We start from the raw sequence: 13236 nt of genomic DNA, 5'->3' as shown, positions 1-13236 counted from the left end.
GCCTAAATTATTCTTTTTCTTTGAGAGAGGAATCTCTAAGGTCCTTATTAAAACCTACAAACATTCTGAAGAATGCTAGCATTAGAATTTGTCCATATTGCTCACAAACCAGGCCAAATAAGGAAGTTGTTGTACTCAGCCCCTGAAACACCAACGGGCGTCACCTCGGCTTGACTTAATTGCATAACACCCAGCTGTTATGAGGATAAACAGGAATCATTGTGTTGGATACCTACAGCTGGAAACATGATACACCAGATTCTTATCTTAAACATTGGTGTGGCTTTTATACTGAAGGCGAGAAAAATTCACATATTTGCAGTGTACTGGTAGTGGCCATTTCACAAAAAGCCCAGCTCAAATACACTATTCAAGACGATTAACTTTGTAAAATCATACCAGAAAGAAACAAGATGCTTCTTTCTTCAGCAGTGCAGTGTATTGAAAACTGCGTAAAAATTACAAGCTCTCACAGTAAGTTCTATGGGGTTTCCTGGTCTTGTTTGCAGGCTGGAGGGCTCTGTGGGGAAACATGTGATCTTGTTTCTCAGCAGTCAGTCTGCAAAGGGCCAGCCTAGAACAAGATGGGATGTGCTGCACCTCTCTGCCATAGGCAGCAGTCTGCTTCGTCTCTGTGCTTTTGGTTCTTGTGTGTTAAGGTTCTGGATTTTAAGAAATAAAGTAGGGTTGTTACGTTACAACCTTCCTGAAAGAGTATTTTGTTTTTTATCTAATGTCTCTGCTTGAATACAGCGAACGTAACAGGCAGGACTATCTATCTGGAAGGACAAAGAAACCTGAGCCATAATAAATGGATTTCAAACTTGATTAACTTGAGTTTGGCCTGAGATGCTGCAGTGCCCAATTGCAAGTCCGAGACTTGACACTGGCAAAAGGCCTTTCTGCTAGGAAAGGAGTTCCTCTGGCTTAACCCACACCCCGTCAGTAGGGAATGGGTCCTGCTGAGTGGCACTTTTTGCAGTGACAAGCTTAGTATCATTTTGTTTGACCAATATTTTTTTCTTAATTTCCTGTATATTTTCTCCACTATGCCAATGAAATTTGCTCTCACAAGACAAATTTGAATGGCAGGTGTAGCCTATTAAACCGAGGTATTCCTTATCCAGGCACCTTAGAGATGGAACCTGAATGTCAGAGGAGGATGAGTCGAGAGGGAGCCTTCAGCATCCCGTCAAAGGCAAAGGAGCTGCAATTCTGCCTCCCCAGTGAGACACAAAAGCGGAATGGCTGGTTTAGTGTGGGCTCAGAGTGAGCCAAATGAGCTGAGCAGCACTAGGCTTAATTATGGCCTGAGTGTTGGACGCTTTTTAGTGGTGATCTGTACGGTTTGCTGAAATGACATCCAAAGAGAATGAAGCCCTCTATACACAGCACAGGCATAGCGTAGGCCAGGGCAGCTCGGGAATCTGTACAGTGCACCATTAATGTGTCTCAACTCTGATCTGCAGGAACCAGAATTTAGTGGTGCAGATAATAATAAATAAAATAAATCACATAATGCTTCTAATTAGAGCTGCAAAAAAAACTATGAAGTGATCTCACTCATCCCACAGCCAGTGAATGTGTGTTGACTAGGATATAGCTTAAGCCCATGTATATAATTACAGCTTTCAATTTGTAATCAGACTCTGTAGATGGTTTCCATCCATATGCAACGTTTGGTACTTGGTAAATTACCATGGCAGCCAGCCACAGTTTTGCCCTTCCCAGATGCCTTGTGCCTTCCTATAACCAATTTCTAATAGTTATTTTGCTCAGTGACAAATCTTGCTAATCATGCCTGTGTAACTAATTCAGGTGGTTTTATATTCCCAGAGTGCATCGGCCAGCATGCTGCTGATGCCAGACCAGATACTGTGGGCCTTTTTGTGGTCCAATGAATTATAGAATATCAGGGTTGGAAGGGATCTCAGGAGGTCATGTAGTCCAAATCCCTGCTCAAAGGGGGACCAATCCCCAACTAAATCATCCCAGCCAGGACTTTGTCAAGCCTGACCTTAAAAACCTCTAAGGAAGGAGATTCCTGTGAACAAGACACTGGACTGGTAGTTCAGAGAGCTGGGTTCTAATCACAGTATGATACTGGGTGATCAGTTGAGTAAGTCAATTCATCTCTTTGTGCCTCATTTTCATGATCTCTAAAGTCAGGGGTAATGATACTCTCCTTTGTAAACCACTCTGAGGTCTAAGATCTCTACCTTACTGTCAGGAATTTTCACTGAACACCTGATGGTGGATATTGTGTAGTAGTAATGGGGAGTGAATTTCACATTTCTAATTGAGGGTTTTCACTAGAAATCTGCTAAGCATTATGCTCACCCAGCCATGAACACAAACATTCCATCTTTTATATGTGACCTGTCAAAACACCATATCAAATTGTGACTACTGAGTTTTCAAAGCGATACACATTGTAGTCTGTGTCCAGTCCATAGGATGCCGCATGTTAGCACAAAACATGTAAATGCAAACCATTAAAACATTTGTGGAAATTGTCATCTCTTCACAGATAGTTTTTCATTGGAAAAACTGGCTACATTCAACAGGCACCTTAATTTCCTGCAAATAGTTCTCTGAGCAATCATGATCAATAAGGTTTTAGAGTACATGTAGGTTCTAAACATATCTATAGCCACTTCTTGTTCCTTTATTTTTTCCTTCTTTGACAATGAAGGGAAGTGTTCCCAAGAATCAACAATGACTAGAACTACCTCTGGGCCCAGTTGTGCACGCATTTGAGGCCATTCACAATCTAACCCAAAGTGATTTGCCCAAGGTCACATAAAATCTGTGGCTGAGATGAGAACAGAACTCAGAATTCCACATTCTATGCCTTAACCAGAAGGCCATCCCTTCACTCCTTTCCCATGTCCATGGGGAGAATTATTTCTGAATCCAGTATAAATCCTCTTATTGGGCACAACCTCCATAAAAACTGGACTGTGCTCATTAAGAACGTTCCACTGATGAGAAACTCATCCAAATAAATTGTAGAGGGAAATACCCTTTGTATTTTGTGAATGGCTTTAAAAATAAGCTATGTATAAAAGCATCAACATTTTTAAATGAAGCTGGCTTTTTAAAAAACATCCATCATAGAATAGAGAAGCAGCCTGAAGTAAACAATGGGCAGAATGCTGGGAAATGTTTTGCTAGCAAAAACCAATTCAAAATCATTAAATACTGTACATGTGCCCAGGTTGCAGACAACGCCAGGCATCACATTTAAATCCCGGTATCAATTGCTTAGAGCTGTGGTTCACCATTTGGGTCTCTCAAGCTACATGTAGAACCTAAGGGCCTATTTTTTAAAGTAAGAATAAGAACGACACTGCTCCAGGAGCAGAGCGGACCCAACTAAGGACCCGGATCAAATGCATTGCACTGGACTTTAAAAAGCAACACATTTTAAAGCATAAATCATCTTCTGCCAGTTAGAAATTTCCCTCAATTGCAGTCGATCACTTTTTACAAAGCAGTAACACACCCATAACTTTTTCCTATGTGCTGGTGCTATATAACCTTCCAAAAAATCAGTTCCAGTGACTTTGTACTCCCCTAACTGCTGTCTAATATCATTGCTCAAGCACTAACTAAGGAATGCTGCCAAGTCCAATTTAACCCTACATTTAGTTTTATACCTTAAACTGACTCGAAATATATTCATGGTTTTTGAAAAGATTCCGAAGTACCGTAGGTATTTAAGTGAGGAAGCCGGCTCCTCACACTTCAATCTGCTTCCTTCATGAAGCCCTCTGTCCCCCATTAGCTTTGGCTTGGAAAATTGACTGAGCCTTAAAATTGCCACATTTACTCTGAAGTCAAAGATGACAGTTTCTACAGAGACGTGTAATTATTACAGCTGCTCAGACTGGAGTACACCAAAGGGCGACGGTACCAGTAGCATGCAACCTGTACCGTGCCTCAGAGGCAAGCACCGTAGGTGCTTCAACAGCTAGGTCTCGTAGGCGCTAGCCCTGCTGAGTCCCACACATACCTATGGAAATGGGTCTTTTACTAGGCCTGGCAGGAAAGTAAAAGGTTGCAAATAGCCTAGATCCTGTGGCTTAAATGGTTAGAGTTCAAAGCGTGCAATAGTGGTTCCTCTTTGGTCCCTGCGGCAGTTCAGCTGAGTCAGGGCTCTTCAAGCCTAATGGCTAGAGCGCCTTCTGCAGTCCAGTCTCTAGTCAGGCAAGGAGCTTACAGGTTTGCAGGCCAAGCTTAGCTAGTGTCTCTCATTGGGATCCCTCTGCGCTGGCTCCCCGCCCAGCTGCTACTGCCCCTGCCCCTAGAAGCTCCAGCACAAACCTGTACCTAGGTGGGACGTCTGACAGTCACAGACTGTGCCATGCAGATAGTTCCTGGGGGGATTCCTCTCTGCTTCCAGCTTCCTGCAGCTGCTCCTTCCCAAGAGTGCCCAGTCAGTTCCTGGGCAAGGAAGGTCCTTCCTCCTACCTAGCCTGGGGAAAGGGAAGTACAGCAGGGAGGGGGTTGATGGGAGTTGTAGTCACCTGCTTAGCAGGTTCACCGCAGACTGAAGAAAATGCAAACTGTTTTTGAGTTACAGATGATTTAAAAAGTTATCTTGATTTGAAATTTCAATTGTTGTCCAGCATCTTTTTGTCCCCTTTTAGCTCACTTAAGTTACTGCACCTTCTAATTTTCCAAGCTCTCTGAAAACTCGTATGTCAGAAAATATGTTTGAAGAAAAGAGGCTGGAATTGAAACTGCAAAAGAAAAATAACAGCAACAACATGCCTTGCTTTGTTGGTAACTCTAGTGCTGAGCATGTGAACTTCAAAGTGAAATTGCTCAGCAACTGACTATAAAACACATATATGCGGAGATATAGGAAGAAGGGGACACACATCAGGGCCCAGATGGGGCTCTGGCTGATCACTACTTCCCACCACCCAACACAGATGTAATGAGGTCAAGTGGTGTCTGTATAAAAAAATTAAAACTACCGATTATTCCTTAAGACAGGCTTTTAATGACTTATGACTATAAATGCAACACAGAATAGGGAAAGAAAAATTCAAGCATTGAATAAGAATTAATGTAAATGACAAATTGTATTGCAAACAAGCACAAGTACAGGTAATGTTATGCATTAGCTACTTATTACTATAAAAGTATGTTCTTATCACTGGCAGTTTTTACTGATGACAGGCATAAGTACATGCAAAGCTATTATTACTCATTAACTATTAACCTTACAAGTTCTATTCCTACCCTCAATAACCATAAGTACAAAGATACTATAAATTGATAAACAACTTTCTATTATTTCTAAACAACTTAACACTAGTATTAAATAGTATTTTACTACTATTTTTAATACTGCAGCATTAATATAATCTGAGATTAAATTATCCCGACACTACCATTCTTAATACTATACTGTCAGTACAACTTGAGATCAAATCAGCTCGAGCAACCCAGACTTCTTTACCCTGTTACCTTATTCTGCATGCAACCAGACTACTTTACTTTAAAATCTTACCCTACCGAGAATATGTTACTTTTCAGTCGACCACTCTTTGCACTGGCCAGGTACAGATAGTCGGTGTGATTCAGGTTTCCTCGGTTCAAGGGGTGGGGGGTTAGACCGATCAAAGAGAATAACCTCTTAAGACCAAGAGACAGACAGACAGACAGACAGACAGACACACACACACACACACACACACACACACACACACACACACACACACACACAACTGAGGCTCTACACATTTAATCTCATCTGCTTGCCGTGTTTTGAAGCAGGTCAACCAATCAGGTTAGGCCAAATCTTCGTTTTGGCTGTATAATTTATACTTAATTATTTTCTTGTAGCCAATTGTTTTATAAGTTATGCAAAAGGAAATAACTTATGTCCAGATAGCGTATTGTCTCAACTGTGGTTTTTCTAATAGCTAAATGTTCTTTAATTTTTTTAAGTTACAAGGACATAACTTACCTCTAAATGGGCTAGTGTCTTGATTGTGACTAAGGTTATTTTGATGACCTGGGCTTGAAGGCTTAGCCCATCAAAGCCACATAGGAATCAGTTCTTTGGCTGCAGCGTCTCTTAATCACACGTTTCAAATGTGGGCTTAATAAGCCAAACCCGTGGGCATGACTTATTTTATCATATAGGAATCAGCATAAAATGTTGTCTAGCTGCAGATGTCTTTTGACCATAAGTTGCAGCTTAATTTTGCAAAGCTTGCGCTAAAAAGCTTCCGGAAGTTTTAGGCCTAATACTGGCAATACTGTTGTTCATTTTAAGCTTGACAACACTCTTGCTCAAATTAATCACAATGTAAAACTGAGCTATTTTCATTGTCCAATCAGAGAGACATGTAAGTATTATACAAATAATAAGGAATGAAAAGCTACTACTACATTCCTGCATTAAGGAAGTGTGGCTGGAACAATGCATGGAGCGTAGACACTGTATGAGCACTGCTGCAGCAGTGGCATCCTGATCCTAGGGTCTGAATCAAAGCCAATTAAAGTCAATGGGCATCTTTCCATTGCTTTCAGTGGGCTCTAGTTTAGGCCCACATGTGCTGGAGCATATGCCTCATGCCTGCTCCACAGAAGCCTATCACTTTTTTAGCCTATTTCCTGCTATGTAGCCATTTTGCTGTGAAGGATTCAGCATAATGCTGTCTCTCCCCCGTCCATGCCACTCCACAATATCAAACATGCCCACATGCCTGGCTGTGGTCCCCGAATGCATGGGAGTGGCTTGCAACACAGATGGGGAGTGTTGGCACATATGCGGAATGCACGAGTGTGAATGCACCACAGCTGGAATGCACTCACCCAGCACATACTATATAAGAGGCTCACCCCTCAGATTCTGACAAGCCTTTCAGTTTCACATATATAAAGGCTTAGCAACACAGGTAAAGCTCTTTTTTATATAACACCATGCACTTTTTAACGTCAGCGTCCCTTTACAACTGTGAAATAGATCTGGAACGCTGGGTACATCTGGCCCTATTCTGATTGGCTGTCAGTGATGCTATTGCTCTCTGTCACTAATCCCTGTAATGCCTGGGTCTGACCTTTTCCCCATATAATTTCCTGTTCATCATAGTAATAAAACCCCACGAAGCTATGAATTTCTGTGGGGATTATTGCACTTCTTGGGAGGTTGAAGCAACTTGGCCTGTGGCCTCATGTCCTGCTATGCACTCCAGAAATGCTCTGCATTTTGAATATTACTGCCGGGCAAGTGGATGCTTCATACTCTGGAACAAATTCAAACGTCTTGACAGGCAAACTTTCCCAACGTTGGCAGTAATGTGCCATGCCTATAAATTATGCCTAGAGTGTTCATTTTCACTTTAAATGTGTTCTCATCTCATAGCAATAAGTGGTGTAAGGTTACTGGTGTGAAAAGCCTGACTTTACAATGACTAGAGATTAATTAAATGACAGTCACGTCTACAGTAGCCACAAGAAATTATTAGTGAGGAATGACCCACCTTAAGTGATGTTTTCAAAGCCTTGAAATTTTTTCGGTTTGAATGCTCCTCGTAAACATCTGGTGGTGTTAACATTTGTTTCTATGTCAAAAATTGAAGTCGGCAGCACTGGCAATAACAGCTGACTTGCTGACGAGCTTGGGTAAAATGGAATGCGTGCGCTCCAAGAAACGCTCTTCTCCCCCTAGTGAGCGCTGTGTGAAATGATATCTTAATTCAGCACCATCCTTATGTCCTAAATGGCTCTCTGCACACTGACATGCAACCACACCAGCAGAGAATTTTGAGTGGGTAGAGGAAAGGAGTGTAGTTGCTGCTTAAAGAAATATGAACTAAGTATTGAAGTATGCTTACAATTAATAGATTTGTAGGAAAAGCAAAATGTATTGGGCCAGACTCGCTGGTCCTTTTGTCCTGCCTGAGTTGTGCAAAGGGACAGAATCTCATTGCACCTGCCAGGCTGTGAATTCTCAGCTGGTGTAGAGTTGCTAATCCCCAATCTATGAGGTGTTGAGGAGAAGGAAATTATGTATCAAGGCAGGGCACAATACAGCTCCATTCTGCCAGTTTATAGCTGGCATATGCTCCTTTAGGGACCATAGCCAGCTCTCGTAAGTTACAGTAGCCCCCGTCTGTTCTAATTTACGTCTGGGCAAGGACAGCTTGAGACTCAGCCTGAGAAACTAGTTTGTACGCTGAGTGGCTTGTTGCACAGGACAGATTTGAACCATGTTAGATAGAACAGACTTACAGAAGTGACCTAAAGTAACATTTTCTAAAGCACCTAAGCGACTTGGGCTCCTAAGTTCCATTTCAAAAGTGACATGGGCATTTAGAAGCCTAAATGTCACTGAAAGACAACGGAATGTGGACTAAGTTCCTAAATCACTTTTGAAAATGGGACTTAAGTGCTTTTGAAAATCTTTACCCTTAGTCTGAAAGAAAAAAGAAGAGAGCTAATTGTGTACACACTGGATGTATTTAATTACCTTGATGTTAAACTTTTCAGTTTATTCTAGAAATTAAATACATTGTTAACAACACAAGAGGTCCTCAAGGAGCGAATATATCTAACAGAAACATGAGCTGAAACCTATTAGCCTCTGCATCAAAAAGTTCAAATTCAGGCTTAGTGTAAGCAAGTGCAACTTCACTGAAAGCCAGGAAGCTGTAGCTGTTCTTAACTCCACTCACCGACAAGAACATACAACTGGTGAGAGAAAAATGGAAATAATGGGTGAAATGGAACTGCATTGACCTCACACAAAGTCTGAATTATGGTCTAAGGCAGTACAGTTCAACCTTTAAGAAAAGCCACTTCATCGCAGAATGACTTTGTAAAGAGCCACCCTATCAAAACATTGTGATAACCCAACGAGGTGTCTTATATTCAGAATCTGGGACCCTGTGTGAGAATGCAGGGCTCGTCTGTTGGATCAGTATGATGTCTGGTGCTGGAACCCTGCATAGAGTGTCAGAGAGATTTTTGCAAAGTCATTCTCAGCTCAGATCAGGTGTGCCCAATCTAGGAGAAGGAGGGGTTGCAGTAACTTTGCAAGCCACAGGGAAGAGCATCTCCTCAGCTCTTTTCCACCTCCTTCTCCCCTGCATGGAAAGGAGGGAAAGGTTTTCCTTTGCTTGGTTCTCTACTGGCAGGGAGTGGTCTCCTCTGTTTTCCTGACTCCCCTGATCCCAGCCTCTACTGGATGTTGCAAGGGAAAGGGCGTTTCTCCCCACCATCTGCCTCCCTACTGGCTGCTATTAGGAGTAGGATTACATTGGTCCTTTCCTTCCTTCCCCTCCCACATTGAAAATGCATGGCTCCTGCACTATCAGTGAGTTTGATCCGTGCTCCTCATTTTCTCAGGCCATTTATAAATCGGCCTGGCAGCAAATTGATAATCCACAGTCTTCTTGCTCTGCCTTGGTCTGTAACTGACCGTGCATCACAGCCACAGATCTTGAAGGAGTTTTGTGCACAGCCCCTAAAAGCTGTGTATGTGGATCTAGAGCAGAAGGCAAAAGGATCACTGATCTGGAGAGGTCTCTGAGGTCATTTTTAAAGCAGGTGGAACTGAGGAACCCCATAATCATAATGATGTCCCTTAAAGAAAACAGAGATGGGGGCAAAATTGAGACCAGAATTTCAAACACTCTTAAATTTAGCCATGTTCTGATCCAATGCTTCGGTTTAGTCCATTATAAAGACAGGAGATATTTGTAAAATATAAATACTGTTATATTATCGGGAAGCGCTATACATGTACTGGGCCCCATTCAAGACACAAACTAGAGAAAGGTACTGCCTTGAAAGGCTTACAATCTAGAGGGTAAACTCACTCAGCTCCTCAGAAGTCTTTCCATTGATTTCCATGGGCTTTGAATCAGGCCTTCAGAAGGATATGCTGGGAAATCAAGGGGAGGGAATAATTTATGTTTTCTATATGTCTATTGATTATGTGTCTGGGGGCCATATCCACAGCCGATGTAAACTTGTATAGTCAGTCGGCCATTGACTTAAATGGTGCTACATGGATTTACAAGAGATGAGGATCTATAACTATATATTTACTCTTTTATTATGAATTCACAAATCGTGGGCACAGAGGGATTTGAATAAGCCCAGAGGACAGTGGTGATTTGACAAGCTGGGATTCAGAGGTCATTCTACACATAAAGAGCAACCTGGAAAGAAGCACTCAGTTTAGAGTGAAAGAAGGAAACCAACAGAATGGTGAGACAAGTACTGGCTGGGTCTGACTTTGGATTTCAAACTCTTCCTATGTCCAGAGACATTTGAACCTGGGCTTTTGGTTCAAGCCAATTTATTAAAAAATAAACAGAGAGAGGGGCCATTTGAACACCTCATACACAGCCAGAGAAGATGCTGATTTGTGCACAGCAGCATTCTGTATACAAGTATTTTTTTTTATTACCAACATGTAACTTGAACATCAATTGCTAAGACTTATTTGCTACTATGTTGCTTCCCAGAGAGCAGACTCTCTCTGAAAATGGCCTGTAGTCCTCCACATTTCAATTCAGTGAGGAAAATCACACTGCAGAACAGCAAAGCTAATAAACATTAAACATTTTAGCAAAGGAAATAGGGCCTGATCCAAAGCCTACCAAACTCAATCAGAGTCAGCCAATGAATTCAGAGGGCTTTGGCTCAGGTCATAGAATGTCACTACAAGAAAGATTTGCTTTCCTTTCCCCCGGAACGTTAGTTTTCCAGCCTGAGATCATCCTCACTGTGCTCGCATGTCAGCCTCACACTGTTCCTTAAGTTTCATCAGGTCTTGTACCAGGCTGTGATCTGCTCCGTGGGTTACTTTCATAATGTTATATGCCTTGAGGAGAGACAGGAAAAGGGACAAGTTAGTTCACCATCTCTTACCTTCAAGTTCACATCTGCAGCTTCACTTTAGGGCAGTAATTCTCAACCTAGGGCATGCAGGGCTACATCAACTCATCTAGATATTGGCCTAGTTTTATGACAAGCTAGATAAAAGGCACTGGTGAAGTCAGTGCAAACTAAAATTTCATACAGACGATGACTTGTTTCTACTGCTCTATAAACTATACATTGAAATGTAAGTACAGTATTTATATTCCAGTTGATTTATTTTATAATTATGTTGTAAAAATGAGAAGATAAGCCATTTTTCAGTAACAGTGGGTGATGACACTTCTTAATTTTTATGTCTGATTTTTGTAAGCAAGTAGTTTTTAAGTGAGGTGAAACTTGGGGGTACACAAGACAGATCAGACTCCTGAAAGGGAGTCCAGTAGTCTGGAAAGGTTGAGAGTGACTGCTCTAGGGAACACAAGCTACATGTGGACTTGCCTATGCCACCTACTCTGCTGCTCCCTTTCTATTGTGCTGATGATTCCCTGCCCTAGAAATTCCTGAAATGCCCCCATCTTAAGTCACAATAAGGCCATTACTTCTCATAAGACACTTCCAGATTCATTCATACTGCTTCTGATAGATACCTGCTCTGGTTTTCAAGTCTGAGACCAGATTTCAATCATTCTGCTGTTGGGGAAGAATCTTTTCTTAAACAGTGTTCTTAAACCTTATTTGGAATTGAAATAATATATATTACGTGATGTGATGAAAAAGTAAACAGAACAGTAATATTCTATTTCCAGCATTCAGAGGTTGACAAATGGAGGCAAATACCTGCTATCACTATCTTTACATTTACTTCTAATTAGCTATTTTAATGGTGTGTGTAGGGGGAGGGGGAGTTGAATAAAGAACTCTGAAAGCAGTCACAAAGCAAATCACAAAGTGCATCGATTTCTGCTGAGTGTTATGTAGGCTGTGAGCTATCACTGGGACCAGACAGTAAAAAAGGGAAAGTATGTCTTTCTAAGTCAAATAGAAACATGGAAACATTTTCGGCCTTGTTACAGGTGCCCAAAGTATCTGAAAGAAAATCTGTGCCTTGTCTTATGTTATAGAAATTCAAACCTGGCCATATTTTGCTAAATTCTTGTGTTTACATGTGCCCATTTTCGGGCATAATTATTTTCTCTGCAAAAATATGTCAACTGTTCTAATATTCCAGGTTTTCCTCACTAACTTGCCACTTGTAGTGAGAAGGCCAAAGAAACATTTAAACAAAGGTATTAAAATACACAGAAAAGAAATATAAAAACTACCAGAGTAAAAACCAGCCCTCATCTGACAGAGGCATGCAAAAGGTTAAGTGTGATTAATGGCCACCCATGTGATATAGGAGTCATCCTGGCCATAAAGAGTAGAATGGCTCAGTGAGGGATTTTTCTACCTGGAAAAGTAGCAGTGTGGTCTCATAGGTAGCAAATGCTGTAGACTGCAGTGTCCATGCTAGTTGACTGGAGACCTGGGCATACCTAGGTCTCAGGGCTCATGCTAGGTAGCCAGGCACCTGGGCATGCCTGTGTTAAAAAATAATCTTTAATAATATACCTTCCCTTGAAATTATGTCACTACTAGAGCTGAGCAAAATTTTTCAGACAAATAGTTTATTTGCCACAAAATGCAGTTTTGGTTGATCAAAAACTATTTGTGAATTTGCCAGTTTCAGTCTGAAAAAAAAAATCAGGCTAAATTCACAATATAAAGAGGGGGAGGAAGACAGAGTGCCTACCATCTAACCAACGGTCAGGCTCTCAGCTGGGATGTGGGAGACCTGGCTTCCAATCCCACCTCTAGAGCAGGAATGTGAACCTAGGTCTCCCCTCGCCCCGTTGAGTGCCCTAACCACCAGGTTTGTATGCTATTCTGGGATAGCACGCTCTCAGTCTGTCCTTTTGAAATGGTTCCTCTCTGTATAACATACCCCAGCAGTCATTGGGAACATAATGGTCTCTAAAGTGGGGTGGGTTAGGATACCTACCTGGAAAGAGGGAAACCTAGGTTCCAATCCCTGCTCCAGTGTGGAGATTCAAACCTATATCTCCCATTCCCCTGGTGAGTTCCTAATGATGGTGCTACATTACAACATGGGCAGTGCCTCCTGGCCTTTTATGAATTTAGCCCTTTAAAAATGCCTGGAAAGAAAACATTTTGGGTCAAATGACCTGTTTCACTTAATCCAAAATGGACTTTTTCATTTTGCAATTTTTTGCTCAGAATTTTCAGTTTTGCTTCAACCCAAGCCACCTTTCTTCCCCCTTGATTTGAAACTGCCAGCAAACTAAACAAACCAGTCATTCGCCCAACACTAGTCAC

At 41.6% G+C, this 13236-nt stretch overlaps 1 protein-coding gene across 4 annotated transcripts in view; it reads right to left on the bottom strand.

Annotated features, from left to right (window-relative positions):
* Positions 1 to 10065: 10065 nt before the first annotated feature.
* Positions 10066 to 13236, bottom strand: part of SMYD3 (SET and MYND domain containing 3) — a 690401-nt gene continuing 687230 nt past the window's right edge. For all 4 annotated transcript variants that reach the window (XM_050950435.1, XM_050950434.1, XM_050950437.1 and 1 more), the window contains one exon: positions 10066 to 10861. In XM_050950435.1, the coding sequence (XP_050806392.1) occupies positions 10760 to 10861 (102 nt within the window). In that variant the 3' untranslated portion in view covers positions 10066 to 10759. The remainder of the gene's footprint in view (positions 10862 to 13236) is intronic.

This window comes from Gopherus flavomarginatus, chromosome 4, assembly GCF_025201925.1.
Source record: "Gopherus flavomarginatus isolate rGopFla2 chromosome 4, rGopFla2.mat.asm, whole genome shotgun sequence".
Taxonomy (NCBI): Eukaryota; Metazoa; Chordata; order Testudines; family Testudinidae; genus Gopherus; species Gopherus flavomarginatus.
This window is presented reverse-complemented; position numbering and strand designations above follow the sequence as displayed.